This window comes from Ceraceosorus guamensis (genome assembly GCF_003144195.1).
Source record: "Ceraceosorus guamensis strain MCA 4658 unplaced genomic scaffold IE81scaffold_27, whole genome shotgun sequence".
Classification (NCBI taxonomy): domain Eukaryota; kingdom Fungi; phylum Basidiomycota; class Exobasidiomycetes; order Ceraceosorales; family Ceraceosoraceae; genus Ceraceosorus; species Ceraceosorus guamensis.
Window position 1 is genome coordinate 270,229 of NW_020290022.1, and position 26,451 is coordinate 296,679.

General features: G+C 56.4%; 10 protein-coding genes across 10 annotated transcripts; 5 read left to right on the forward strand and 5 right to left on the reverse strand.

Annotated features, from left to right (window-relative positions):
• Positions 1–174: 174 nt before the first annotated feature.
• IE81DRAFT_323277 (hypothetical protein) lies at positions 175–3,556 on the forward strand. The gene is made up of 4 exons (XM_025513885.1): positions 175–1,431; positions 1,519–2,016; positions 2,092–2,568; positions 2,655–3,556. Exons 1-4 carry the CDS (start codon positions 419–421, stop codon positions 3,502–3,504), a joined length of 2,838 nt encoding a protein of 945 aa, XP_025369871.1. The 5' UTR covers positions 175–418; the 3' UTR covers positions 3,505–3,556.
• An 827-nt stretch (positions 3,557–4,383) lies between these two features.
• Positions 4,384–6,510, reverse strand: IE81DRAFT_330067 (hypothetical protein; the record flags this gene model as incomplete). Its single annotated transcript, XM_025515176.1, has 1 exon — positions 4,384–6,510. The coding sequence occupies one exon, from the start codon at positions 6,508–6,510 to the stop codon at positions 4,384–4,386; it is 2,127 nt and encodes a 708-aa protein (XP_025369872.1).
• Positions 6,511–9,501: 2,991 nt separating this feature from the next.
• IE81DRAFT_289893 (general substrate transporter) lies at positions 9,502–11,619 on the forward strand (the record flags this gene model as incomplete). The annotated part of the gene is made up of 7 exons (XM_025511831.1): positions 9,502–9,968; positions 10,049–10,113; positions 10,189–10,291; positions 10,367–10,673; positions 10,751–11,123; positions 11,200–11,264; positions 11,347–11,619. The coding sequence occupies 7 exons, from the start codon at positions 9,502–9,504 to the stop codon at positions 11,617–11,619; spliced, it is 1,653 nt and encodes a 550-aa protein (XP_025369873.1).
• Positions 11,620–12,335: 716 nt separating this feature from the next.
• On the reverse strand, positions 12,336–14,977 carry IE81DRAFT_313334 (hypothetical protein). The gene is made up of 4 exons (XM_025512483.1): positions 14,421–14,977; positions 13,636–14,316; positions 13,087–13,537; positions 12,336–13,019 (listed from the first exon to the last, which is right to left on the reverse strand). Exons 1-4 carry the CDS (start codon positions 14,802–14,804, stop codon positions 12,388–12,390), a joined length of 2,148 nt encoding a protein of 715 aa, XP_025369874.1. The 5' UTR covers positions 14,805–14,977; the 3' UTR covers positions 12,336–12,387.
• Positions 14,978–16,076: 1,099 nt separating this feature from the next.
• On the forward strand, positions 16,077–16,964 carry IE81DRAFT_274511 (alpha/beta-hydrolase; the record flags this gene model as incomplete). The annotated part of the gene is made up of 2 exons (XM_025511446.1): positions 16,077–16,430; positions 16,500–16,964. Coding segments are annotated over 2 exons (819 nt in total), but the record flags the coding sequence as incomplete, so codon positions are not given.
• An 85-nt stretch (positions 16,965–17,049) lies between these two features.
• Positions 17,050–18,741, reverse strand: IE81DRAFT_323281 (YjgF-like protein). The gene is made up of 4 exons (XM_025513886.1): positions 18,127–18,741; positions 17,782–18,012; positions 17,572–17,582; positions 17,050–17,482 (listed from the first exon to the last, which is right to left on the reverse strand). Exons 1-4 carry the CDS (start codon positions 18,437–18,439, stop codon positions 17,381–17,383), a joined length of 657 nt encoding a protein of 218 aa, XP_025369876.1. The 5' UTR covers positions 18,440–18,741; the 3' UTR covers positions 17,050–17,380.
• A 455-nt stretch (positions 18,742–19,196) lies between these two features.
• On the forward strand, positions 19,197–20,284 carry IE81DRAFT_289825 (NAD(P)-binding protein; the record flags this gene model as incomplete). The annotated part of the gene is made up of 2 exons (XM_025511829.1): positions 19,197–19,987; positions 20,071–20,284. The coding sequence occupies 2 exons, from the start codon at positions 19,197–19,199 to the stop codon at positions 20,282–20,284; spliced, it is 1,005 nt and encodes a 334-aa protein (XP_025369877.1).
• Positions 20,285–20,382: 98 nt separating this feature from the next.
• On the reverse strand, positions 20,383–21,830 carry IE81DRAFT_323283 (vacuolar protein sorting 55). Its single transcript, XM_025513887.1, has 3 exons — positions 21,546–21,830; positions 21,108–21,431; positions 20,383–20,809 (listed from the first exon to the last, which is right to left on the reverse strand). Exons 1-3 carry the CDS (start codon positions 21,559–21,561, stop codon positions 20,760–20,762), a joined length of 390 nt encoding a protein of 129 aa, XP_025369878.1. The 5' UTR covers positions 21,562–21,830; the 3' UTR covers positions 20,383–20,759.
• A 1,027-nt stretch (positions 21,831–22,857) lies between these two features.
• On the forward strand, positions 22,858–25,121 carry IE81DRAFT_119810 (hypothetical protein). The gene has a single exon (XM_025510171.1). It carries the CDS (start codon positions 23,086–23,088, stop codon positions 24,925–24,927), a length of 1,842 nt encoding a protein of 613 aa, XP_025369879.1. The 5' UTR covers positions 22,858–23,085; the 3' UTR covers positions 24,928–25,121.
• A 673-nt stretch (positions 25,122–25,794) lies between these two features.
• On the reverse strand, positions 25,795–26,379 carry IE81DRAFT_347273 (cysteine proteinase; the record flags this gene model as incomplete). The annotated part of the gene is made up of 1 exon (XM_025516129.1): positions 25,795–26,379. The coding sequence occupies one exon, from the start codon at positions 26,377–26,379 to the stop codon at positions 25,795–25,797; it is 585 nt and encodes a 194-aa protein (XP_025369880.1).
• Positions 26,380–26,451: the final 72 nt, after the last annotated feature.

The window sequence follows — 26,451 nt, forward strand, 5'->3', positions numbered from 1 at the left end:
AGCCTGGACGTTCGCGAATTTCTTGGTCACGTGAGCCGTTGAATTCAGGTGCACGCGACCGCACACGCGCTCGAATCCGTACGGTGATTTTGATGCTGCATGTGGAGACCTATATGGAGACCTTGCTCAGCAGCTGCGCTGCGATCGATTGATGTACATCACCTTTACCCTTCACCACGAGCACCCTGCTTAGCACATACACGCTTTCAAAGTGTCATCCATCATACCTCTGCTAGCCGACATTGAACAATGCATCGCAGCGCTTGAATGTCATCGTCTACACGTTTCATCGTCATCGCCAACACCTCACAGCACTGCGCAGCCTTTGCCTCCAATCGTACTCTAGGAAGAATTTCGCGTTCAATGTAGCCAGCCAATCGTCGTTCTGATACGAGGCATCGGGCCCGTTGTCGGCATGATGGCTAGCGGCGACTCGGCAAATTCTCGAAAGCATCGCCTAAGCCAAGGAATTGCTGCGAGCCCAGAAGAGAGCAGAGTCTCCCGTGCATCCACCTCTGCTTCTGCTTCTACCAAACGACTTTCCTCGCACCGAGCTGCTTCGCGAGATGTGTCGCATCAGCGATCACAGCTGACGTCGACATTCAATCGAGGACAGACGACGAAAGAGATGCTTTGCTCGCAGTGCTACACCCAACAGAACAAGTTCTATTGTCATACCAGATGTCTGCCTGCCAGAATATCCGCTCATCGAGATGAAGTCAGACGCTTGAGCAGGACAAGGGATGCAATTGCTGAGCAGGCACGCGGCCTGCTTGGCCTTGAATATGCGCCCGGCCAGGCGATGTATACCCAGGGCGAAAGGCTAGCGAGCGGAGGACCGGGCAGGGAGATGGACGTGAGGACTAGAAACAGACTGGCCTTGGCGTCTATGTCGGGTCCTTCGAAAGTCCTGGCATCAGCGTCAACATTTACGGATCCAGTCGTGGGTGCAGGAGACACGTTACAGGCAGGCGCTGAACATGCGACGGAGGAAGCCGGCCCATCCGTGGCTGCTCATAGGTACGCAAACGTCGCATCGAGGTCCAGACGGGCTTTAGCCGAAGCTCTGCAGCAGACAAGCGACTCAGCAAATCGATCCTCGTTTGCCTTACGAGATGCGAACGCCTTGCAATGGAAGCGCATCGAATCTCGGCGACAGGCGCTCGACGTAAGGAAGTCGATGTTGCGGAACGCCAAGACGATATTGGCTGCCAATCGAGACGAGTCGACTGTAGCGAAGCCTATCCAGGCTGGTCCCGGAGCTTGGCCCTGGCTTCAGGAATCGAGTGCGAGCAACGACAGCAGCACGCCTGGATCGCAAATCGTAGGCGTCATGTCTGGCTGCGTCACCAGGGCCTCGTTGGATGGGTTGAGGGCGCAGGTGAAAGGTCTGGAGCGGATTGCAGAGCAACAAGCCGATGAGCTCCGAAAGTGAGTATTCAGGTTCGGCGGGCTGCTCAGGCTGTGTTCGAGGAGGAGCAGCGCAGTGTCTAACACTCCCATCTCGTCTCGACTCAGGATTCGAGCGTCTCGAGTCCGGGAAATCTGTTCCATCTTCACACTCTCCCCGCCAGCGGCGAGCTTTGCAAGCGTGGCTGCTGCGGGCACTCAGCAGTCATCCGGTCCTAGCATCTTATCCATGGCGCGGGCGCAAAGAAGTCGAGAGCGGTATCACTCCGAATCGACAGATCAAGAGCGCGAGCGTTCACTTGGAGGATTCGACTCTCGAGGCGCGCCACCCACAGCTTCTCGGGGAATCGTGGCGGCCGCCAATGCTGCACTTGCGAATGCCAGAACAGCTCATGCTCACGATTGGACAGTAGCTGGAAACGTCTTGCCTATGCCATCTGACATTCGGCGCTTCCCGAGAGATGCGATCAATGGAGCTACAGAATACACGTCTCAGCTCATAGAGCTTGTCGCTGCGTACCTCGGCTTGCAATTACCCTTTGCATTCGTCAACGACGCTGGTGCCCTTACTGCTCGACAATGTCCGCTCTGGTCTCGTAGCAGAATGTGAGTCTGCATTCAAGTAACCTCACCTCGAATTGTGGTGCATTGCTCAAGCAAATCCATTCCTGTTGCTCGCAGCCCTGAAGTATCTTTGTACCTCTCTAATTCTGCCTATGACGTCTTGACTGCACCTTCTCCGCCTAGTGGAGGTCCGAGCAGTCTGGCAATGTCCACTCTGTCCACACTGGAGTCTTTCGTACAGCTGCCGGGCGGCAACCACTTCTCTTGGGGTCTTGCGTCTGTGCTCGGAGGCAACGCAGGCCGCAGTGAAGCGGGTTCGTCACAGGACGTAGCACCGAACAAAAGGAACTCTGCCACCCAAAATCAGACACAGGCGCGGAATGCAGTAGCAGTGTCCAGCAAGGCGGCGGCTATCATCGGGAGCGAAGATCCAGCAAACTCCGCTGCCTCCAACTTTGTTCAGCTATTGACCATCATTGCTTACAATGCTGCTTTCATTGCGCAAAAGCAAGGCGTCGGTGTGGATCTGCACGAAGCTGCTGGAAGCACTTTGCGTCTACTGTCCAGGGTGGTGACGAGCCCCGAACTCGGCAGGTGCGTCGGCGGGAGCTATGGTGTCACTCAATCGAAAGGCAAACTGACAGAACTTGGTCTGCCTTTTGATGTCACGTCAATTGCAGGTACTCGCACGCCAGCTTTCATGGCTCGAGTCATCTCAAGGGCATGTCCGTGGTCGATCTGGACTTTGACAAGCTGCATCAAAGGCGACTCTTGCCCTTGCTCGGCTCCAAGGAGGAGGGCGCCGAAAGATCGAAGACCTCCAGCGCCCAAAAATCTTCTTCGTCGAGCACCCGAAAGGCTCCCGAAAGCTCGAGCAAGAGGGCCTCGAAAAAATCGGTTGCGCAGGCGCCAGTGATGGAAGAGAGCTACGTGGATGCTCAGGGAGATGTAGCGTCTTTCTTGGACGTGAGAGACGTCAAGAGCACGCGTTTCCAGCTTGGTGCAGAGGGCGGGTCGCCCGCACCTTCCAGTGGCAGTGGTCAGACTGCAAGAGAAAGGGAGCCAGCGCGGCGTGCTGCGCTTGGTGGTGCTCAAGATGGCATGGTCCCGTACAGAGGTCCACCGGCGGCAAAATCCAGCGCAGTACCTCCTACGTTGGACTTCCTCGCATCTAAAGAGAAGACTGCCAAGAGATATAGATCGGATCGGAGTGGCACATCAGGAGCGTCCAGTGCGCTTCCTGGCGCTCGCGAAAGCAATGAACCAAGCGAGGCTCCTCCGCCCAGCATACTCCCGAATACAATCCAACAGCAAACCAAAGCATTTCGACGCCCTCGAAATCCAGTTGGAGGCGTGACCTTCAATGGGGTCGAAGTGGGAGCGACGCTGAGTGAGCCAAGCGACGATGAGAATTGGTACGGCATGCCAGTGAACGAGGCGCGTGGAGAGACGGACTCGTCTTCACCTTTCCGCTCGGCTGATGTCGCACTCACGATTGGCAAAAAGGAAGATGAGTGGCACGTCATCTGAACGAGAAAAGGGGGGAGAGCACAGATCGCCTGCTCGCCCTCGTGTCGGGGGGTTTTTTTTTTTTTTTTTTTTTTTTTTGCAACATCGAAACCTTCGTGCACAAATCGGAGTATGGTCCCGCTACTCCGAACCACAACACCGAATCCCAACAACAAATCGAACCAGCAACGTCTCGCCAAGATGCCTCCGACTCAGTTTGTAAGATCAGCACTCTACGACGCGGTTGTAACTTTGTTTTTTGTTTTCCACCAGTCTGTCTGTTGCACACCACAATACCGTCCCCGCTGTACCATATTCACGTGATTATCAGAAGATATAACGAATGAGAAATTCGAATGCTCATGTCCCAGTCTCCCAAACCTCGCTGCACTTTCTACTCTATTCCTGCACACTTGAGCTCGACGGCTCGGAATGTCTACGGGCAAAGCAGGGCCCCTTTCAAAGTAGCCCGAATCGTCCGACGCCGCTCTAGCTCCTGGCACGAATCTGACCGGGGCTTTCGAATGTTTAGTGGGCATTCGGAATAGGAGCAAGCCTCGTCGTTACTAACGATGCAACGAGCTCGATGCACGTGCACAGGTACAGGTCTGCTTCGGAAAAAGAGCCAAGTCGGGGATGGGGCCGGTCGCGCATCGCATCGCAGGGGCATTCCAAGCGAGGGCAGGTCAAATTTCTCGAGCCTTTCCCTCAAGCTTTCCCTTGCCTCATTGATCCTCACCCCGTGCAACATTGTCAGCACAGGCATACACGCACAAATAGAGACTCCGAAGAGGAAAACAGGACGGTCAACAGTCGAATGATACATTCGCATTGCCGAGGGGCGATGGAGAGGGCCCTTCGGAAAGCATGCATGCGGAGCGTTGACCCCACTGCATATGCTCAACTTTTCCAAAAGGAAGGCATGGGCAGCTTGAAGGTGGAATTCGCCTCGAGCATCGTCCGAGTGTGCCTCCTCGAACCATGCAGCGCTTTCGTAGTCCCATCGACAGCCCGATCCCTTCGCGCAGCTTTTCCCAAACCACTCTCCCCACCACGGCCCTTCACCTTTTTTCCCGACGCCCTGCCCATGGTTGCATGCTCGTCGACACTTTCGGCAGAAGTCAGCTTCCTGGGACCTGCCAAGACCCCATCCGTCCTGCTTGTCCGAAACGTCTCGTCCGCACACAACGCGGCCGATGAGCCGTCGAGGGGCGATGCTGCTGTATCTGATGCGCGAGAAACGTCGCTTTGTGCGTTGCTCTGCGCGACAAAGCTTGAACGAATTTCGGCTGGCACAGATTCACCGATGCGCTGTCTAGAGATTGTGTCGGATGAGGCACGTGAGAGTCTAGAGTATGTCTTTGGTCGAGCTTTGGGCCTCGCATGCTTCTTTGCCGACGCGAGCGCCGTCGGAGGATCAGCTTGGGCACCAATGATAGGTGATTGGTTATGCACGTGCGCGGACTCGATCGAGCTGCTCTTACCACGTTCAGCGAACGAGGTCAAGAGAGCGCTATCGGAATTTGCTTGCCCGCCTACTGAATTGACCAGCGATCCGTTCTTTGACTGTGCACTTTCGGCGGTAGAGCCATCGGCAGACTCGTCGCCCCCACGCCGCGCTGCTCCAGCCTGCCCCATGTTCGTCGACTGTACTCCAGCGCCCTCGTGCAGCTCTGTCTGCGCACCGTCCGCCTCGTTCCGTGTCCGAGTGGATCGCCGCTGACGTGGCGCTGCGCTTTGGAGAGACGTCCCTATTCTAGTCGTCTCGACTATTGCCAGGTCTGCACTGTCCGACGCTCTGGCAGATCTAGCGCTAGGCAGAGCCCTACCTCCTCGCCCACGTCCTCTGGGTCGACCTGGGCCCCTTCCGCGTCCTGGCCCTGGCCCTCGACCCCGACCCCGACCTCGACCTCGACCACGACCTCTAATACCCCGTGTAGAGGTGGAAGCAGAAGCATGTACGACAGCCGCTCTGGCCGAGGTGGAAGCAGCAGCTGGGCCAGCAAGCCCGTTAAGCGTTGGGTCGGTGGTAGTCGAAGAAAGTCTCGGCGGGCGCTCGGCCTGATGAAGCAGGATCCGAGGTTCCTCCTCGTTCTCCTCTCCCCGCTCAGCGCGCAGCGCCACCTTGTCCAGAATGCCGACGCTGCTTCTTTCAGACGCGCGTCGCACAGGCTCTCTGCTGATTCCTGGCGGTCTTGAACGCAGGGGGACACCGACAATCGTCGCCCGTTCCATCATTGCGTCAAAGATGGTTCTTGCGGGCGCACCGTTGGTCGGTGGATCTTCAGCCGTTTTCGGTGCTGAGGCGGACGCGGTCGCTGGCTCCGGTGCAGGTGTGGTTGCAGTTGGTGGTGTAGGCTCGCGCGCTTGCAAGGAAATAGGAAGTCGCGTCTCCTGTGCAGCTACCGACTTCTTGGGCGGACTCGAAACGTGCGATGTTGCCTTCCGTACAGTCTCAGACGATGCGTGTTTCCGAGGCCGACCTCTAGGACGCCCCGTGGGGATGTACGTCCTTCGCTTGATTGCGCCAGTCGCTCTGACCTCATTCAACCTCTTCGCAGGTATGCTCTTCGCCGGAACGGTCTCCGACGGACAACCGTCGCCCAGCAAAGCCTCGATGATGTCTTCCTCGTTCGTGGGCTGCATGCGGCGCGGCTTGGGCGGCCGTGTCCAGCGACGTAGGTTGTACAGTGTGTTGGTGCGCTTAGATGATATCAGCGCGGCTTTCCGCGATCTTCGTCGCACGCCGTCCGATGAGGCAGCTCCTTCCAAGTCTGCTTCAGCACTGTTCTCCGCTGGTCCGGCACTAGTGGAGGGCTCGGCGGGCGGATGGGCTTGATTCGTGTGAGCGCCAGCTTCCGGTAGCGGATGTTTTCTCGGCCGTCCTGGCTTCCTCTTCACAATGACGCTAGGGGCTGCCGGTGTGGTCGAAGCATCAGAGGGCGGCGCCGCCTTCTCGCTCGCCGGAGCTGCCTGGTTTGTGCTGGCAGTCGCTGACTCCACATGCTGACGAGATATTCGATCCATATCTTTTCGATGTCTCAGCAAAGCAGCCCTTAGTACATCCCTTCTTTTAGCCCAGAATCGATGCAGTGCATTTGGCTTGTCCTGGACTGGTGCGAGCGCCGGCAAAATACCGCGATGAGGGGCACGCGAATGCCGTCTAGGTCGCGCTGATTGTCGCTCATTCTTTGCTTCTTCTTGATCACGTCGAGCGTCTCTGGAAGCAAGTGCATTCGAGAGGCCGTCGGGAGCAAAAGAAGATTCTGATGCATTGGCGTAACGCAGCGTAGGTCTGAGACGAGCGGCAAGGCGTATGGTCAACACGTGTCCCGATCTCCATCTGGGCGACAAAAAATGGACAGCTGGCTCACCCTGCGCTGCCGCTCGTGGCATTCCACTCCCATTGGCAGTGAAGCAGCGTCTCTTTCATGGCCTTGAAATCATACCCAGGTAGCATAGAAGCTATCAGCGCTTCGAAAAGCTCGCTTCCGCACTTATCCACCCCCTCTGGCTCTTCAAGAGGAGCCGACGCAGCGATAGAGGTCATCGACGCATCTGCGTCCCGCCCTTGCTCGACGTCCATGGTATCCGAGGGTGTCTGGTGGGCTGCTTCACAGGAAGAAGACGCCATCTTGCCAGGCTGTCCGGGCTCTAACCCACTCATGCGCGCGGCCCTAGCAAGCGTCGCCAGCTCAGCAGCGCGCAGTGATAAGACTGGCTTCGCGGGACCTTTCGAAACGATGGAAGACTGGCCAGATGGCACAGTTGCAATGTCCTCCAAAGGAGGGGAAGGCATTCTTCTATACGTTGGCCTGCGCTGGGAAGAGGAGACGAACTCTGTCCAATGCAATCGAGGAGCGTTGGGTTCGTCTTCATCCATCCGATCCTCCTCCTCGCTGTCATCTTGCGTCCGCCACGAAGTATTATCCGCACTCTGTAGCAAGTCCTTTCCTCCACATTTCTGGCGAATCAGATCTTGGCCGAAAGCACTGTATCGATGAAACGAGCCTGCTGGGACTTCGAGACCTTGACTTGGGCCGACCAGATGATGCGTCGCCCACAGTGGCGCACCGTCCACCAACAGGCCCTCGTCATGAGATTTCCAGTGCGAAGCGCTCATACGGTCCCATTACTCGGCAGCCCCGCCGGTGGACCGAGGTTGCTCAGCGTTTTGGCAGCGCTGCAATAACAAACGCCTTTGGATGTCGGAGTGGAGTGCCGATGGGACTGCAGGAGACTAGCCTGCATACAGAGAGCAGGAGCGGAGAAAGTGCGGGCGAGCGCTGCTGATGTTTTGCTAGTGATTGCGAGCGTGCAGCGCAAGGTGTTGCATTATGAACTTGTTGTGATGATGGTGCTCCGGTCGCTTGGTGCGTCGAGTTGCAATCACGAATGGAGCGCGGTGCTTTGCATTCCCCGCCGTGTTGCGTTTCCCAAAGAACACGCGCGCGCGCAACACTAAGAGACGCGTCGGGGGTATGCGCGCGGAGATCCGCGGACATTGCTTCTCTCCTTTTGGTGATCCGATCCGATACATCATCATCACGAATCACAAGTAAGCGAGCATCATGCCTACCATGCGCTCGCAATTCAAGACTCGACCATCGCGATGAGCCGAGCGGACGCAAAGCAGCAGACTACAGCCCAGATCTAAGTCTCGTACACGTCCACGTCTTTGTCCAAAAGGTAAGCAGGGGCCGGGGGCAGATTCGGTAAACTCTTACTTATCATCCTTGATTCGAGGCCCACAATAGCTCTGTCTCGATCGACGGATATGTGTATACAATCATGAAAACACACACTTTGCCACTCGAAGGCGTCACCCGGTCTCGATCGTGTAGCGCGGGCTGGCTATATCGTCGCAAGATCCATTCAGTTGAGGCAGTTCGAGAAGATAACAAAATTGCTCTTGCTGCATAGCCGTTCGTGCTGTTTCTTGATGGCTCACCTTCGTGGTCGATGGCGCCGTGGTAGCCGAACGTCGAGCATTGTTCATTCAGCAGCAGAATCGTGCTGTAGGACATTCGCTAACCATCGTGCGGCGACCGATTCCGCGGCTTTGTGACCTGCTCATCAGTCTGTTTCGGCTCCACACGAAGCGCACGTACGTGAGACGTCAGCACCGCTCACATTGGAAGCTGTTCCGCGAACGGCATCCGAAGCACCGCTGCTGCACATTTTGTTCACAATTGAACGACCGACCGCGTCGATTTGCGCCCTTGTAGCTCTCACGACTCGCCTGACTCTTCAGAATCGTGGTCAGCCACCGCCACATTTCAGCCGAGCCGGCTGGCCGGCAAACTTCAGTCAAGTGACTCAGATTGGCAGGGATCGTGTGGGATCAAGGTGCCGTTCGTCTTGATAGCTGCCGAAACAAAAGCAAACCACTCTCACCTGACTGCTCATTGTCAGCCTCTATCGCCCGCCTTACGCCATGTCGCCGCCACATCACGCAAGAGGACACTGTCGTTCCTCAACCTCTTTGTCCCAGAGCCATACCTCCTTCTTCGCCAGGTCGTTTGCGCTGAATGAGGTGGTTTCCGGCGACGTGGCGCTCGACCGCAAGCCCCCAGACCACTTGACGAGCTCATCCTGCGCAAGGCTGGACCAGACGTGCGCCGCTCATCACCGCAAAGGCAGGCCCCCTCTCAGCAAGCTCGAGGCATTCCATTCTCACAAGCTTACAAGTCGCAGAATTGTCCTCTCTCTCACCACTTTGGCACATCCAACCATTCCTTCGACTGCATCAAGATTGTCATGTCGGAGAGCACGTTGGACCTTGGAGCAATGTTTGGCATCTCGTACTTCAAACAGAAGCTTGCCCGTCAAGTCTCCTCAGCGCCTTCGTCCGACCATGCGAGCTTGGGCGACACTACCGCGAGACCGCAACTTCATGAGCCTCGTTCTGACCCTTGTGGAATGCGCTCACGTGTCGAGAAGTCTGATCCTACCGCGGCCGGCGACAACGGCTCGTTCGTGAGGAGTGCAGATCCTGCGCAGCTGAGCAGCTCGACAATGAAGAGCGCTGCTGATGGTGCTATCGCGGCCTATGTGAAGACGACGATGCTGCAAGTAGACAAGCATCGCAACGCTTACACTTGCGGTCTTTTGGCTGGACTGTACGGTCTTCTATTCGGCTGGGACACGGGCATGATCGGCGGTCTTCTGGACAGCGCATCCTTCCAGCACTCTTTCGCTCTTCCATCCGGCTCCCAATCGCTAGCCAATTTCAAAGGCAACATCGTCTCCACTCTGCAAGCTGGTTGTTTCTTGGGCGCCGCTTCCGCACTGCTATTGCCCGATCGAATCGGAAGGCGCAAATCGTTGATCCTTGCTGCCCTCGTCGCTCTGGCCGGGACGGCGGTGCAGACTTGCTGCGCTGTTGGCGCTCAACAGCCTGAACAAGCGCTTGTGCAGCTGTATGTTGGAAGGTCGATCGGCGGCTTCGGAGTGGGTCTGGCATCTTCCGTCGTGCCAACTTAGTAAGTGTCCCTTCTTGATCATGCCAACTTGCAAGGATGTCTGCCCATGCAAAACATCGTCATGCTTGCACGCACGACAGCATCGCGGAAATCGCGCCCAAAGAAATCAGGGGAAGACTTTCTTGCTCCTTCCAACTGTTTGTTGGTGAGCCAGCTTGTGACTGTATCACTGTCAACCCGACGATCACCGACTGATCGGTGGTATCTGCGAGAAACGTAGTGACAGGCATGATGATCGCTTTCTTCGTCAACTATGGTCTGTCTCTGCGGTTCGGCGCAGTATCGCAGGATCCCACGGAGTGGAGAGTCGCTTTTGGTCTGCAGTGAGTCGCAAAGCATGGTCGACGTCCCAAGGCTGCTGACTGTCATCCTGCTTGCGAGCGTGTACCCTGATGCAGGGCTCTGCCTGCGCTGCTTGCACTCCTCGGTACCGTTTCCCCATACTGCCCCGAGTCTCCTCGATGGCTTGTTCAACACGGTAGTCAAGAACTTGCCAGAGACTCCCTGAGAAGATTGCACAAGTCTAGCGACGATGTCTACGTAGCTGGCTTGTTGGCAGAGATCAGCTGCGATTTGCAGGGAAGCGCCGATCCTGGTCTCAAAGCTGCCTGCAGAGAAATGTTGACGGATAGAATGACGCTCTATCGATGTCTTGTCCCGGCCATCGTCAACTTTCTGCAACAGTGGACAGGTGTCAACGGCGTGGTGAGCTCGCAAGCGTTACCCGATCGGTGCACAGTCGGCTCGACTGACAGCAAGCTTCTTTCCTTTCGCCTCAACAGAACTACTACAGCCCACAAATCTTTCGCACTTTGGGTCTGCGCGGTCGATCCACCGGTCTGTTCGCCACAGGCATTTACGGCGTGGTCAAAGTCACCACGACGCTCCTCTTCATGTGTCTGGCCATTGAGCAGCTAGGTCGCAAATGGTGTCTGATCATAGGCGGCCTCATCCAATGCTTCTGTCTGTGGTGGATTGGCACTTTCTTAGCTATCGCGGGCGAAGAATCCGCGCGACATAAGGGCATCGCCTACCTCACCATTGCCATGTTGTACTTGTTCGTCATCGGGTTCGGATTGGGGTGGAGTGGACCTGTCTGGACTGTCAGTAGCGAGGTACCGCCTCAAAGACTTAGAGCTCTGGCCATGTCTCTGGGTCAGTCCGCCTGGCTACTCTCTCTGCCAGACGAGGATAGCTGACACGCGTATGGTTCGACACCTCTTTGTAAAAGGTACCATGAGCAACTGGCTTTTCAACGCATGCGTAGCTCGAGCCACACCCAACATGCTGGCCAGCGTGAGCGATGCTGCTACTGCCCTCAAGGCAAGTGTCCTAGCTCCTAATCCTACAAATAAATTGCCCGCACCTTCCCCCGCAGATCCCAAACGGTGGCACATTCTTCATCTTCGGCACAGACGCTCTGCTCGCCGTACTCTTTGCCATCTTTCTCCTTCCCGAATCGTCCGGCGCACCTCTGGAGCTCTTGCACGAATGCTTTCCAAAAAGAGGATACGTGCGCAGATGCTTGGCAGACCTATCTCCACGCAAGAGGAGGCGCGCATTCCAGCAAGACGTCCTGCAAAGACGACGCGCGGATACCTTGCTGGAAGCGCCCGCAGAAGGTCCGGCCTATCGGAGGGACAGGACGTGAATGAGACGCCAAAAAATGGAGAACAGCTTGAACGCGAAGCCCCTTTGTCCCCAAGATGAAGCTTCGTACCACGCTCTGCAGACTGGCGCACGCTGTCCTTGCCCAGTGACTCCAACCAGCAATGCAGACTGGCGCACGCTCTCCTTGCCCAGTGACTCCAACCAGGAAAGGAGGCGTCAGAGAAGGTGCGATTCTATCCCCAAAACACCAGAACGCCAAGGCACCTCACGATCGGGCCAAAGAGTAGCCGCCCAATAACAAGAGAGGAACCCCCCCCCCCCCCCCCCCCCCCTGCAGCTTCTACGTGCAAGCGCGAGCGCGAGCATCGCGAAACAAGAAGAAAGCGCAACGGGGGGGGGAAGAAAAAAAAAAAGGGGGTGTCCGGCTAGCATCAACCAGCAGCCAGCAGCCAGCAGCATCCATCGCTTTCTCTTCCCCCCCGAATCCGAGCCCAACTAGCTCTTACGTCTCCCTCCATCATTCTTCTCCGCCCGCCGCGCGCTCATACCTATACAAAAAAGTCTGAGAAGCGCCAATGCGCCCCTCTTGGAAGTGAGCCAGCCCACAAGACCGCGAGCACCCTTTCCCTGCTCCGTTGTTCCGCCTATTACCCCCCCCAAAAATGCGGAATGCGAAGCATAATGTCAGCGGTTCGTACCGCGTGCAGAGGGGCCAAACAGGCGTGTTTCTGGGCATTGGTGCGAGCAAAAGCGATCATGGCGCGTAGCGTTTTTCTGGTCTCGGCAACTTTGCGAGTATGAAGTAAGCCTACACCTTGAGTCTTTTGTATCTAGCCGGCTGATCAGTCAACGTTTCTTCGGTCTGATCCTGCTGCGCCCATTCAGCATCGACCCCTCGCTCGCGCGCATCCTCCAATCCGTCCTTCCCAACAGTCCCAAGCTTGTTCCACACCTCTTCTTCTTCTTCTTCTTCACCTTCCTCATCCGTCTCTTGGCCCATCTCATCCTCTCCAGCCTTGCGTGCACCTCGTGCACCTCGCGCATCCATTTGCGCGTCGCTTTCCTGCGGTACTTGCGCAGGCACCACGCCGTCCCATGCCGCACCTATCAGGCCATCTTGTCCTGGAGCAGCAAACACCGAACAGATCGTCTTGCCCCTCTTGTGACTCGTGTTCCTGCCGCCCGCAACTTTGATGTTGTCGGTCTGCGATGCGTCTGCACCTTCCGCGATGGGAGGAGCGGTGCTGTGCAGCCTCAGCAATCTATCTTGAGAGCATGTGAGCAAAAGCGGAGCCTGTTCTTCCGGATCCGCGGCGCTTGCGGCTGCTCCGTGCCTAGCCCGTCGCGCTGGATAGTTTCGCGAACCATTGCTTGCCGCGTCAGATGCACCTCGACGTGGCGCTGGCACAGCCATGGCCGAAGTGATTGCGCCGTTGATATCTACAATAACAAGACGCCATCAGCTAGATGTCTGCCGTATGCGCTCGTGGTAGGGATCGCCACTGACCAGGATAAGAATATCGAATGTTGCCCTGATCCACGCCCACCGCGTACAATTTGCCGCCCTGATCAGCGACAAAGATCTCCCTCGTCAAGTCCGCATGCCGATCGATCTGTGCACGTCCGTCCGGCTGCACCGCATCTTGCCCTTTCTTTTCTTTCAGCTCGGCACCAGCGCATTGATTGGGCAAGCCCAGATCTGCCGAGCCAGGGACGATCAGCCGGACGGCGCCCTGTCCTGAAGGAATGACCCGCACTTCTCTGTGCGCCTTTCGAGCTCCACCTCGAGTGTTGTAGAAGCGCAGCAGACCGTCCCTCGTACCAGCGACGAATTGCGTGGGTGCTGAAGAGGGCCGATCGTCCGAGTCCAAAGTGGCAGCGCCATCGGTCGACTTGGACAAGACACACACGCTAGTGATGCGCGGATGTTGAGGTAGCGAGAGGGCGTCGTTAGGGAGCTTTGAAATTTCGGAAAGACGCAAGTTAGCTGATCGCGCGCTGCAAAGAAGATGATCGCTAATCGAAACGCGCTGAAGTCTCTCCTGGGCAGACTCACCGGCTTGGCTCGCCAAAGTTCTCCGGGCAACAATTCTCTTGCTTTCGCTCTATTTTCTGCTTGCCTCTTCCTCTTGCGTTCCTTTGCGCTCAAGCCACTTTCCTGCGCATTTCCGTTTCGTTCCGTCTCGACGAGGGAGGTGTCCGATTCGGCAGTGGGCTCGAACGCCGCCTTGAGGTCCCACAGGGACAATGCTTGTTGTTCGCCGCCCATGAGCAAGTGGGTAGGCTCATGCGCCGGATAGAAGGTGGCGCTTTGGAGAGGTGCGGGGAGGTCTAGAATTGTGGACTCTCCCAGCGACCATGTCCCTTGAGCAATCGCATTGTCAGAGCTGCTTTGGATTGCCCTTTCGCTGAGACTATCTTGAACGACTACGGTGCTGGGAGCTAGGAGCAGCTCGGTGCGTCGTAATGATCCAGCAGAGGTGATGCTATAGATGTGACGTTGAGAGTAGGAGAGCGCAAGCCAGCGCTCCATACCTGCTCTCATGCGATCTTCTTTGATCGTCGCCACTACATGAGCTTCCTCTGCGTCTGCATGTGCACGGTCCTCTTGTCCTTGCCCCGCATTCGCACTGCTGCCTTGTTCCGCATCCTTAGGCTCTTCTTGACTGTCTGATTCGCGCAGAGCGCTCGAGAGGTGTACAATGTCTATCGTCCCGTCACGTCGTGCGAGCGCCAACTTTCAGCAATGCAGAGCGTACAGGTTCAGTACGATGCCCGACGCCACCACGCCAGGGGTAGCATTAGCGTGCGCCACGCGCAACACGTTGATGTGTGACTCACCAATTTGTGACCTCGCACATGTCCCAACGTCATGCGTTGAATGGCCCTCTGGGGCGATGCGTGTCCCTGACAGTCTCGGATTTTGATCGTCTTGGGAAGGCTGGCCGTAGCCTGAGCCTGATCTTGCGACTGAGCTGCCGATTGGGCAGCTTTGGACTTGGCATCCGATTTGAGGGCTGTGGATGTGTACGTCGGTCTTAGAGCGGCAAGACGGACAGAGAGGACTTGATTGGGTGTGCAAAGGTAGAATTTGTAGGATGTGAGAGGAGAGAGTGTGTGAGAGGCGCTACTGACAGTAGCGTTGATGCTGCTGCTGCTGCTGCTGCTGGAAGCTTGAGCCGCACCACTGCTTCTTGAAGACAGGGGTGGATCTGCGTCCATCATTCCAAATGCGCTGCGAGTGGAGTGAGAGTGTATTCAAAGCCGCGGTCGAGGCGGCAAGGCTACTGCGACGGATAGTGGCAGTGTGCGGCAAGGTAGATAGATGACTGAGGAGCGTGGTGCGAGTGGAAAAGAAGGACGCTGAAGAAGACGAATGCATGCATGCACCATTCGTGAAGCCTGGAAGAGCGAAGCCAAAAAGCAAGCAGCACCCACACACACATGCTTCTTGTCGCGGGCTGACGCTTGCGTGCCCCCTCCTCACCAGCTAGCTGCTGCTGCTGCTGCTGCTGCTGCTGCTGCTGCTGCTGTTTGCTATAACGCATCGCAGGTGTTGCGCACCGCAACGCCTTTGCCCAAAAAATTCCTTGTCACGAGGCAAGCACAACACGCAACACGGTCCGTCGTACGCGCCATTCAAATTCTGATTGAATTTCACTGCAATAAAGAATCATCGAGACTTCTTCCCGCCCGCGCGCGCTACAGAATGCTCCGTCTCCGAACGGAGCCCATGCAGATTTGCACACCTCAGGAGAAGGAAGCCGCAGGGCCGCTCGATCGCCACGATGAGCTTGGGTAGCAAGTCGAGTGCATGCTGCATGGTGCTGGTGGGACCATCTGCTGGGGCGGGACGCAGAAGCAGCAGCAGCACCATCAGCATCGACGCTCCATCAGTCAAGCTGCCTGGCGTCCTCTTTAGCTTTCGCTGCACCTTCTTAGTCTTGCTGATGCAGCGACCCTTTTTCACAACCGCACGATAGATCCGATACGGTGCGGTAGGATACGCGATGCGCCTCGATATCCGGAATCGGAATGCCAGTCTGATGAGTGAATCATGTGAATATCAAGTAGTGCATGTTCGATGGTCAGTCATACCTTTGCTCAGCCTTGCCAGCTCGAAGGCACACTCAGCTGAGTTCAACAAACACGGTACACGTTTTGCCCCCAATCGTCTGATCCATTACCCGCAGCTCATCGACCCTCAAGTGCGCCCTCAGCTGACTCGAACGCCTCTCTCTCTCTTGATCCTTGACTCTTGACCCTGAACACATCATCATCATCATCATCAATCCCCGTTTCAGCCCTCGGCAGCGCATCATGACCGCCCCAACAAGCAGACCTACTGGCGAGCCTCCAGGCAGTCACGCCTGGACGCTGCAATACCTCCGTCTACGTCTCATTGCCAATCTCCTCTTCTGTCTCCTTCGACCCCTCGCTCTCATCGGCTACTATTTCCGCTCCTACAACGATCATGTTCCATCCGGAGCAGTCTCGCGTCGAACGATTCACATTCGCGCACCCTCCACCGGTCGACGATTGCCCATCATCATCTACACGCCTACAGGCGTCTCCAAGCCTCGCGGCACCATACTCAATTGGCACGGCTCCGGTTTCGTCTTGCCCAATCACGGCTTGGATTCGCTCTACTGTTCCCACATGGCCGCACGACTAGAGTGCACCGTGCTAGACGTCGACTATGTCAAAGCTCCCAAATGGCCCTTTCCCTGGGCAGTGCGCGAAGTGAGCGACGTGCTGCGTTGGTTTTTCGAGCGCGCAAAGGTGGAACAGGGACTGGATACGGATTACGTAGCCTTGAGCGGATTCTCCGCCGGCGGTAATCTCGCCTTGGTCGGCAGCACGCTCTTCACAAAGCATCATCATCATCATCATCATCATCATCATGACGATGCCTCGAAGCCAGACGCAGAGGCGCAGGAGGATAGGATTCAAGCCATCGCTTGTTTCTATCCCGTCACCGATTTCACCAAGCCCGACGGTTCCAAATCCGCCCCAGGTGGCAAACCTCCCGGTCTGCTCGTACGTCTATTCAAGTTTTTCAGCCAATCTTATATTCCCATGGGTACCAACCTGCGCGATCCTCGTCTGAGCGTTCTGTTGGCCCCCTCCGAAAGCTTTCCAAAGAGGGTGTGGATCGCAGCAGGCGATCTGGATACGTTGTACACCGACGGACAAGACCTGATCAACAAGCTCAACAAGGAGCGCGCCTCTTCCGCCGCCGCTGCTCAAGATGAGCAAGTGCGCGCTACTTTCATCACCGCCACGCAGAGGAAACACGGATGGGATCAAGAACCTAATACAAAGAGCAAAAAGGAGGGAGCAAAGTACTACGAACTCGTGGTGGATGAGATCAGAGAGGCTTGGAGGTTAAAGGCGGAAGGCAGTCGATCCAGCTCCGACGGTCAGACCCTCAGTCCAGCCAACGCCGCCAACGCCGCCATCAAGGGCAAATTATAGATTCACAAGGCACGCACCTTCACTCGCGCCTGCGGCGCACTGCATCGAAGCAGGCCGGCCTGAGTAGCGCTTCACAGCACACACGCTTTCCCCCGGCGAACGAATTGCAACTCGTTCGCCGCAATCATAATACAAGCGCAATGCCACCCTGCTTCCTTTCACGGTTGCCACTCCTCACTCCACTCCTGCTGTTGTGGAGCCGTTCAGAGCTCAGAAGAATGACACGGGATGACTGAGATTGCAATCGACTCTGCTGCGGTCTCACTGCGGCTCCTTGCGCAGCGTGATGACTTGGCTGCACGACGCCTGATGGGACAAAGGGATCAGGCGCTGACTGCAGCTATAGCTTCGATCTCTACCAGCACATCCTTCGGCAGACGAGCTACCTCGACTGCTGAGCGTGCTGGCTTGTATGGAGCAAAGAACTGGTGCAGGTGCGTAGGTATGGAGGCAGCGTGTCAACTTCTTGACCAGCGCGACGTGGCCAGAGAAGCAAAAAAGCACGACAACTCACGTTTTCGTAGACTGAAAAGAGGGCGAAAGCAATGCGCATCAAAAGTCGTAGCCGAGTGAGCGGATGATAGACGCCATGACTTGCTCCATGCCACCAAGCCCAATGCACTCGTTCATCGTCGCTGCCCCCCTCTCCACCATACAACCTTGGCCATGCCTCACGCACCCCGCCCGCTGCTCGCCGCATCAAGGCCCTCCTCCAAATACTCACTCTGATTGACCTTTGCAAAATCGCCCATATCCTTTAAAAATACGGTGCATTTCAGCGCATTTTCCTTGCCACCCTTTGTAGAAGCTTTGAGCACAGCTTCGAGATTCTTGAGCACTTGAATCGTCTGCTCCTCCACGCCGCCTTGCACTATCTGCATTGAGGCTGGGTCGAGGGGAATGCAGCCTGACAAGTAGGCAACGCCGTTGTGCACTACTGCTTGAGAGTAGGGACCTGTGCGAGCGAATGGGAAAAGTCGTTTTTTGGGATTAGCAGAGGTGAAGAGGGTATGCGTGCATGCACGCATCACCAGCCACTTGAGCGCAGAGGATGTGTGGAAAGACTTACCAATGGCGGATGGGGCATCCTTGGTTGCGATGACTTGGTAAGGAGCAGACATGACCGGTATGGATGAGCTCAGATGGCGAGAGGGTGTTTGGTTGAGAAGGCCGAAAGGAGAAGCGATTGCGGCTGGTGCGAGAGGTAGCTTTGCAGTGCAAAGGTGGATGGATGTCAAACGACGCAAAGAAGGAAGCATAGACTGCGAGCTGGTGTGCTGTGATGGGCCAAGTGAAGCTGAAGCGTCACGGGTGTGAGGTGTGATGGTGAGAAGCGTTGATGGATGCAGAGGAGAGAGGCCAAGAGCGTGCGTTGCATGCATGCTGGCTGCTCGTACCTTCCTCTTGCGCGCGCGCGCGCACGCATCCAATTTGAATCGAATCTGAATGCTTGACCAGCAGATGCTTAATCGAGTTACATAGAGGAGCCTGCCAATAAGTTGCGAGTCAAGAGTCCGTGCGCGAATTCAGATACTTGCACGTGACGTCTGACTTCCAACTTGACTTTGACTTTCTTCTGCGCTTCGGCACGCGTGCATGCGTGCTGCTGTGTGCGATGCTTGCATGCAGGACCCCAAAATTTTAATTCGCCGAGGGGCGTTCAAGATGGATGCCATGATGGATGATGGATGCTGGATGAATGGGATGGATGGCGCATGGCGGGTGTGTGTCAAAGGTGTGAGAGGGGCGGGCCGGCGTGATGTACGCACATGCTATTTGGCGACTATACGCACAACAGAGGATGCATCATCACCACCTTGCTCCAATCTCGAGCCACCTTCAGCCATCCCGATCACCACATCCCTCCAGCCAGGATTGCAGAAATCCAGCTCATCAGCTCGTATCGTCATCAACTCACTCCCCGCAATCGTCATCCTCACTGCCTCTTCCACACCCACGCTCCACCTCATCATCATGGCAGTCTCTCGAACCTTTGTGCGCGGTCTGCTGACCCGTCAGATGGCCAAGAGCAGCAACGCGCACGCGTACCTGCCTGTCATCTCTGCCCCTTGCAGTCTGGCATACGGTGCTTGCTCGAGCAGCAACGCCATCGCCGGACCTTCAAGCATTCTCGGCGCGATGCCCGACGCTGTGCGGCCATTCAGCAGCACGCCCATCTCCTTCAAGGGCAAAGAGGCCAGTGCGGGCGAGCACGCGTCCATTGATCCGTCCATCAAACAACCCTACCCAGCTTCTGAGCTGGAGCAGCGTCAAAAGTCCGACTTGGGCCATTCGACGGTGGGAAGGGTGGAGAGCAAGCCCAAACGCAGTCTGGCCTCTTTCAACATGCAGGGTAAAGTGTGCGTAGTGACTGGAGCTGCGAGGGGATTGGGAAATTTGATCGCTAGGACTTTCATAGAGAGCGGTGCGGATCGTTTGGCCATCTTGGACTTGGACGCTAGGCAGAGCCAAGATGCTGCTGAAGATGTGCTGAAGTGGTTCGAAGAGAATGGACAGGCGTTCAAGGGAGAGATCGAAGTGCAAGGTTGGGGCGTCAATGTGGCGGACGAGGAGAGCGTGGCGCGCACCATGCAAGACATTCGACGCAAATGGGGAAGCATAGATGTGCTGGTCAACAGTGCCGGCATAGTGGAAAACTATCCGGCAGAAGAGTACCCCACGCCAAACATCAAGAAGCTGTTCGATATCAACATTACAGGAAGCTACTTTGTGGCTAGGGAAGCAGCCAAAATCATGCTTCAGGATCAGAGACCAGGTTCCATCGTGCTCATCGCTTCCATGTCTGGATCCGTCGTCAATGTTCCTCAAGCTCAGGCTCCCTACAACGCTTCCAAAGCCGCAGTCGTGCAGCTCGCAAAGTCCCTCGCCGTCGAGTGGGCTACGCGCGGTATTCGAGTCAATACGCTCAGGTGAGTTGAACGCGTGCAATTTCCCCCCCCCAAGCGTGCTCAATGCTCAACCAACGCGTCTGCCTTGCTCGCTGGCGCTTTAGCCCTGGATACATGGCTACGGCTCTGACCAAGCAAGTGCTCGAACAAAGCCCGAGCGGCAAAGAGCTGAAGGCCAAGTGGGAAGCATACACTCCCATGGGACGTATGGGTGATCCTCAAGATCTCAAGGGCGCAATCGTCTACCTCGCCAGCGACGCTAGCGCCTTTACAACGGGTCAAGACATCATCGTCGATGGTGGCTACACTGCCATCTGATCCGCCTGTTACACCTCCCTGACGAACGGCAGCAGCATTGCCTAGCCCCTATGCCCTGTCATTCGACTTTACGAATCTTCTCTCCGTGCCTCGTCCAGTGCGCAAATTAGAAATTAGACCATGCGTTTACATGACAATCGTCTCTCGGACCCTAGCGGTGATGAAATCGCAGCCAGAACCCCTGAGTGGCAAACGACTGATCGCTGCAGACATGCTGGCCTGTGGCCAATGCCGGACCTGTGCGCGCATGGAGAAGCTCAACAGCAGCAGTCCTGAATGAGGTACCGAAAAGCTCTACGCCTGAGGAGAATGCGCAGTAAACTGCTCAGTAGGTATCGTATTGCGTTCGGGAGGCATGTTGCGAGCAGCGACGAGTCCCGAAGTTAAATGCTATCAGAAAGGTGACTTGATGGACTGATCGGAAATGGATTTCAAAGAATTTGCCTTGCATTCCCGCTCACTGCGTCGCAGCAACTTAGAAAGCGTCGTCGCCGCTCTCGCTAAAGAACCCGGCGTAGGTGAGCACTGTGGGTGGGAGAGGAGGGGAGCAAGGCGAGGGCAGAACTTTTAGTTGGGCTCGTAGATGGTGCGATGAGCGCCTTGCGAGGAAGTTCGTTTGGGGCACGACATTCCACGTGTGACGCGCCTGGCTTATCCATTGAACTCGCATCATCATGTGTGCTTGAAGCAACTTGCCTACGTTCCACTTGCGCATGAGCAACCCGCTTGCTCAGCTTTACTGGTTTCCCGTCCCGATGATACCAGCCACGGTGATCTACCGCCGCATCCTCCTGTACTCAAAGCCGCCTTTGCTCGGACTCACTTGTACCATACACCAGCGCGCCTCCCAGACTGCTCATGATACAAGCCGCAACCCTTATAACGCCGGCATGTGCCAAGACGAGCGGCAATGCGATGCCAGAGACGACCGTGGTGCTGGTCAACCAATTTCCGAAATCCACATAGGCGCTATTGTAATCCGCGCTGAAATCGTCTGCTCCTGCGCAGCGCGCGCAGATGGTGTTTGGAAGAGGAGCTAGCACGTAGAGCAATGCGACGAGCAGTGGGAGCCAATTGGAAAAGAGCGCGCAGGAGAGAATGACGAGCAGAAAACCGAGGGCGAGGGAAATGGAGAGGAAAATGATCGCTGCGGTGTGCCAAGTGGTGGTGTGGGGAGGTTGGAATGCCTTGTCAGCTCGAAGCGCATCACGAGGGGGCATGATTGGTACTTGTTGTGCGATACGCATGATGAGACACTCACTCTTGATACCCGCCATCTTGCCACTCCCGCGTGACAACAGCCCGTGACCTTCCAGTAAGCAGGTACTTCCTAGAGGTAGATGTCAAGCACTACGATCTTGATGTTTCTGAGTAAAGCTCTGCTGATGTCGCTCTCCTTCGAAAAGAATGCGAGTTCAAGGCTACGAGGGAGTGATGGGGTAGTGAGGAGGTGTAGGCATACACCCCCTTCCTGGCAACACATGCGGGCTCACAGGAATGGTAGCACATCGCACGCGGCTTGTTCAATCTGTATATCGCGTGCGTGTGGTGGGTGATTTCTTGGCAAGGTATCGCACGGAAAGAGTGTCCAAGACACGTGAGTACGATGGGCCCGGCTCATCTGATTCTGCTGGTCTCGCCGCTCGCTCCTTGGCGGCGCGTGCTGCAGCACCGCCGGGCAAATGCTGTAGCTAGGTAGCTAAAGGGGCTAAAGCGCATGCACCGCCTCTCGCGCGCGCGCGAGTATCAAACGCGGCGGGCCGTCGCGCGTGAATTAGGGCGGGGGTTGGATTGGTGGTTCAAATTGCACCTAATCGAATCAAGAACACATCATGGCTCGGCCTCGCGCGCGGCGGGGTGGCATCAGCACACACATATATACGGACTGACATTCAGATTCAATTCACGTTTATTCGCGATTCTGTTCACACTTCTGAAATGCGCTAGGAGAAATCTTTTGAGCTTTAAGACGTTGCCGCCGTACTCGTGAACTGTTTGCTATACCGCTCCATGACATGTGCTGATTGCCGGTACGGGATAAACTTTCTGAAAGGGGGGGAACGATCTCCAATTCAGTCACGCTACATACCAGCATCTGCTCCATCATCACCATGCACCTTCCTCTTCTGCACATCAGCCCATCATTCTAAAGCTCGGGCCGCGGTGCTGCCACACGCGCGCTTGTACACCGCCAGTCTTCGATCCGTCATCAGACTCGCGTCCATCGCCCGCCACGATCTCAATCGGAATCGGCTCGCCAGCGGCATCGATCGTGTTTACGGGAGGGGCTCAAGGCCGCGGCGAGCTTGGGCCTGGAATACCAACATACTGTATATATATAGCTGAGCGTATACAATCACAACCACAATCACCCGCCAATCTGCTGCGCTGCGCTGCTGCTGCATGGTCAAGACTTGACTCACAGCACTCGTGACTCTTTTGCCGCGCGCAATATCGACGCCCTTCATAATCACCGTCAATTATAAGCTCGCAGCGGCTGCTGGCAATTCAGCACCTGCTGCTGAGCATCAACACCAGCAGCAATCAAAATCGTATCACACGCGCTGCCCGTGATTCTGGTGAGAGCACTGCACTCGACCGCCGCCCTCCGAGCATACGCCGCTGCCCTCGCTTATGCATGCCATCGAGGCGATCCTCCTCCTGCCAACTCTTCAGCCACGCTTCGCATCGCTTATTTCGCTCGCGCCCTTGCACTCGCCATCGCCATCGCCATCGCCATCGCCCTCGTGATCTAGCAACACCAAGCGAGCGCACTCATCGCCTCTGCGGCGCGTGCAGCCATGAGCACCATGACGGCTTCCTCGACAATGGCAACAGGGCCAGGTACAGAGCACGCGCTGGATCTGTATGGCCCTTCATCCGTTCCTCCACCTTCCAACAGCGGTGTGCCAACATGGGAAGATGAGATCGTTCCAGCTTTGCGAAAGCGATTGGAAGCCGAATCAGCTCGATTGGGAAAGAGGATAAGCAGGTTGGACCAGGCTGGATCGGATGGTTGGGTACCTCTGGGTGCTGAGCAAGTAGCTCGCAAAGTGGCTGCAGAGACCTACAACGGCGAAGGTTCCAAGAAGAAAGGTCCCATTGCGAGCACCTCGGAGTGGGGCATCTCTTCTGCTCATCATGCTACCCCCAATGCTGCTCGGTACGCAGCTGTCATCACGAGCGGATCTGGTCGTAGAGAAGCTAGCGATCAAGCCCGAAGCTTTACACAACCTGCAGATCTTACAGCCTATCGTCAAAATCGTCAAGCGCCCGCGAGCACGAGCAAGGCGGAAAGCGTGCGCAGAGCGCGAGAAAAAGCAGATGCCTACAGACAGCGTAGCGGGGATGACAGTCGGAGAAGTCGTGCAAGGGAAGAGGAGGACGATTCAGCACGCAGATTGTATGCTGATCGGTCAGACTTCAGCGGCCCGAAAGGGTTGGGATCTTCCGTGCCCAATTCGGCTCCCACCGCTCACAGCAGCTCCGCGTGGCCCAGTTCAAGCGGCTCAACCCTCCAGCAACCTCAGCTCAATGATCGTTTGAGAGCCGTCTCACAACCGATGGACGCGCAGGCGACTGCAGCGCACCGAAGAAGTAACAATTCAGCCAGCAACGATACCGCCGCATCGCACAGCTATCAGGAGCGAGCAGCAAGCCCGACAAGCAGGATACCTGCGCCAATAGAACCGGGCAGGCACAGGCCTCGAAGAGGATCTAGCGCTGCCCGACTATCCCAGCAGCAGCAGCAGCAGCAGCAAGAGGCTCTTAGTGGCAGCTCCAGTCGAGGGCTGAGACAGTACGGCTCTGCGAATCCTGTGAGCACCTATGACCGAATGAACAGTGCAACCGGTAATTCAGCCTACGAGGAGAGTGCAACCTCTACTCGTCCGGCATACGTTCAAGATGGAGGGTCCAGTCATGCCGGTACAAGCAGGACTGGTCGGCGAGAAAGTGATGCGCATGCTCGAGGTGCTGATCTAGACGAGTTTGGCGGTCCGTTGGGTCAAGTCTCGCCTACTCGGGCCCAGGGAAGAGCACCTCGCACTAGAACATCGAGCGAAGCTACGGGTCTCGCGCTAGCTTCGGCCGCTGCGTTGGGCGTTGGGAGCGCACATCATCCACCGTCGGGCTCTACGTGGGACGAGGTGCTTCCGCCGGCTGTGGCCAGACGGGTGGCTCAACAGAAAATCCTTGCGCAAGGTCTTGACGAAGGACTCATCGATGCGTGGGACACCAAGGGCTTGCCGCTGAGCAGGACGCAGATGATGGACTTGCAAGCTCAGGCCGTGGCGAATGGGCCTAGGAGCAACAGCGCTCACATGTCCTCGAGCCATTCGGACGCTGTTCGTGCGCAGGCCGAAGCAGAAGAGAGGGAGCGCAATGCGCGAGCGGATCAACAGCACCGAGATCATCTTGCGCGGTATCCGCGCGCAGAAGAGTTGCAACATTATCCCGCCATTGTCTCACAGCAGCAACAGCAACAACAGCAAATCTATCCGCCCAGCGGCAACCGAACCTCCCCGGCCAAGGATCACGACGCGCCAGCTTCGACGGCTTACACGTCCTCTCAGCTTCGTACTGCGAATGGAAAGGACCAGGAGAAGGTTGACAAGGGCTGTTGTGGTTGTCTGATCATGTGAGCTGTGCCAGCGATCGTATCTCGCGCGCTGGCAGCTCGCCGTGGTAGCAGCACGGCACGGATCGCTGCCGATGCCAAACGGAACGGACTCATCAAAGCTTGCGCTCAGCTTGCAGCGCTCGTGTTCTGCCCATTCAGACAATGGCCAATGACGCTGCGCGCCGGTCAAAACGCGAGCAGCGCAAGGAGAGACGGAAAAGGGGGGGGGGGCTCCCTTGGATGCCGCATCTGCTTGCTTTTGCTCATTTTGATCAGCGTCGCTCTACAAGCGATTTGGAGACGTTCAAAGCGGGATCATGTTACTTTCTGCTCCCTCGTGAGCCAGTACGCCTAGCTCACAAACGACTCGAAGTCAGCCGCTTCGTTTGCTGGGCGTCGCAATACCCCTAGTCAAGCCTCCGATGCCCCGCAGCGGAACAAGCAGCGTCTCGCATCGACCACATTCGAGGGATCGGTAAAGGTGTTCCTGGTGAGACGACTGTTCGGTGTGATGGAACGAATCGCGTCCACCGTCCCCCCTTTTTGTTCTAGTCGTTGGCTTTTACACTGCTTCCCCAACATTCAAAGACCATTTTGACAGTCCTTTGCAAGCCTTGCCGTCGAGTCGCTCAAGATATAGATAAGAAGCTAATCTCACTCTCGTTCCACCTAATTACCAACCGCTTCAGTCTACACACGCACACGCAAACACACACACACACACACACACATACACACGCACGCACACACACACACACACACACACACACGCGCGCGCGCGCACACACACACTACAAGATCCTAGCTTTGCACATCGCTCGACATTCAATGAGAGTGAGCCACGTTTCATTTAGCCCAGACATTCGACAACAACGATGTACCGGACTCGTCAGGCTGCAGGGCCTAAAGCGATGAGGTTGAAGTTGAGCGAGTCTGGACTCAGCGTCATCTGCTCAAGAAAAGTGCGCGTGGGGTTGAAAGGGGGAAACGAGATGAGCATCCCAAAAACACTCGACGCGCAAATGTCGATGCGGAAAAGAAAAGAAAAGACGGGCATCGGACGAGGCCCGCTGCCTCGCATCTTGCTCACATAATTCTCCTTGATCCAATGGGCAGCCTGTTGGAGCAAATCTTGCTGCTTTTCCACCCCTACACCTCTCCTAACCACTCCTTTTCTCCTCCCATCAAACTCTGCCAATTCCCCACCCGCATCCCTCACAAAAGCGACAAAGTGCAGATCCACGGCATCTTCGATGGCGGGAGCTGCGGATTGACCGGACGAAGCTGCTGCAGAGTGCGCGGTGGCTAGTTCGCGAGAGGATTGAAGCAGCTCGGCGCGGGCGTGAGGAGAGAGGGGTCGAGCGGATTGCAAGAGTTTGTGAAGAGGAGAGTCGGTGCTGATAGCTTGGACCGCTTGCGTATTGCTGATGGCGTGCAGCAGACCTATCGTTCCGCACGCATTTCCGATCTGCATGTGCAAAAGGAGTGCGACTTCAGCGGGGCATCCCACCCCCCGCGTGCACTCACACTGCCGATCTTCTCCTCC

What these genes read in the sequence shown, in the direction of transcription:
- IE81DRAFT_323283 (XM_025513887.1), bottom strand. An exon ending in CGCGCTGGTGTATGGTACAA is followed by an intron (nt 20,810 to 21,107) that starts GTGAGTCCGAGC and finishes TCCCACCCACAG; the next exon opens with TGCTCACCTACGCCGGGTTC.
- IE81DRAFT_323277 (XM_025513885.1), top strand. Translation starts at nt 419, where the DNA reads ATGGCTAGCGGCGACTCGGCAAATTCTCGAAAGCATCGCCTAAGCCAA. An exon ending in CAAGCCGATGAGCTCCGAAA is followed by an intron (nt 1,432 to 1,518) that starts GTGAGTATTCAG and finishes GTCTCGACTCAG; the next exon opens with GATTCGAGCGTCTCGAGTCC. An exon ending in ACGAGCCCCGAACTCGGCAG is followed by an intron (nt 2,569 to 2,654) that starts GTGCGTCGGCGG and finishes CGTCAATTGCAG; the next exon opens with GTACTCGCACGCCAGCTTTC.
- IE81DRAFT_323281 (XM_025513886.1), bottom strand. Translation starts at nt 18,439, where the DNA reads ATGCATGCAACGCACGCTCTTGGCCTCTCTCCTCTGCATCCATCAACG. An exon ending in GGATGCCCCATCCGCCATTG is followed by an intron (nt 18,013 to 18,126) that starts GTAAGTCTTTCC and finishes TCGCTCGCACAG; the next exon opens with GTCCCTACTCTCAAGCAGTA.
- IE81DRAFT_313334 (XM_025512483.1), bottom strand. Translation starts at nt 14,804, where the DNA reads ATGATGGACGCAGATCCACCCCTGTCTTCAAGAAGCAGTGGTGCGGCT. An exon ending in AACTTTGGCGAGCCAAGCCG is followed by an intron (nt 13,538 to 13,635) that starts GTGAGTCTGCCC and finishes GAAATTTCAAAG; the next exon opens with CTCCCTAACGACGCCCTCTC. An exon ending in CATTCGATATTCTTATCCTG is followed by an intron (nt 13,020 to 13,086) that starts GTCAGTGGCGAT and finishes TTGTTATTGTAG; the next exon opens with ATATCAACGGCGCAATCACT.
- IE81DRAFT_119810 (XM_025510171.1), top strand. Translation starts at nt 23,086, where the DNA reads ATGAGCACCATGACGGCTTCCTCGACAATGGCAACAGGGCCAGGTACA.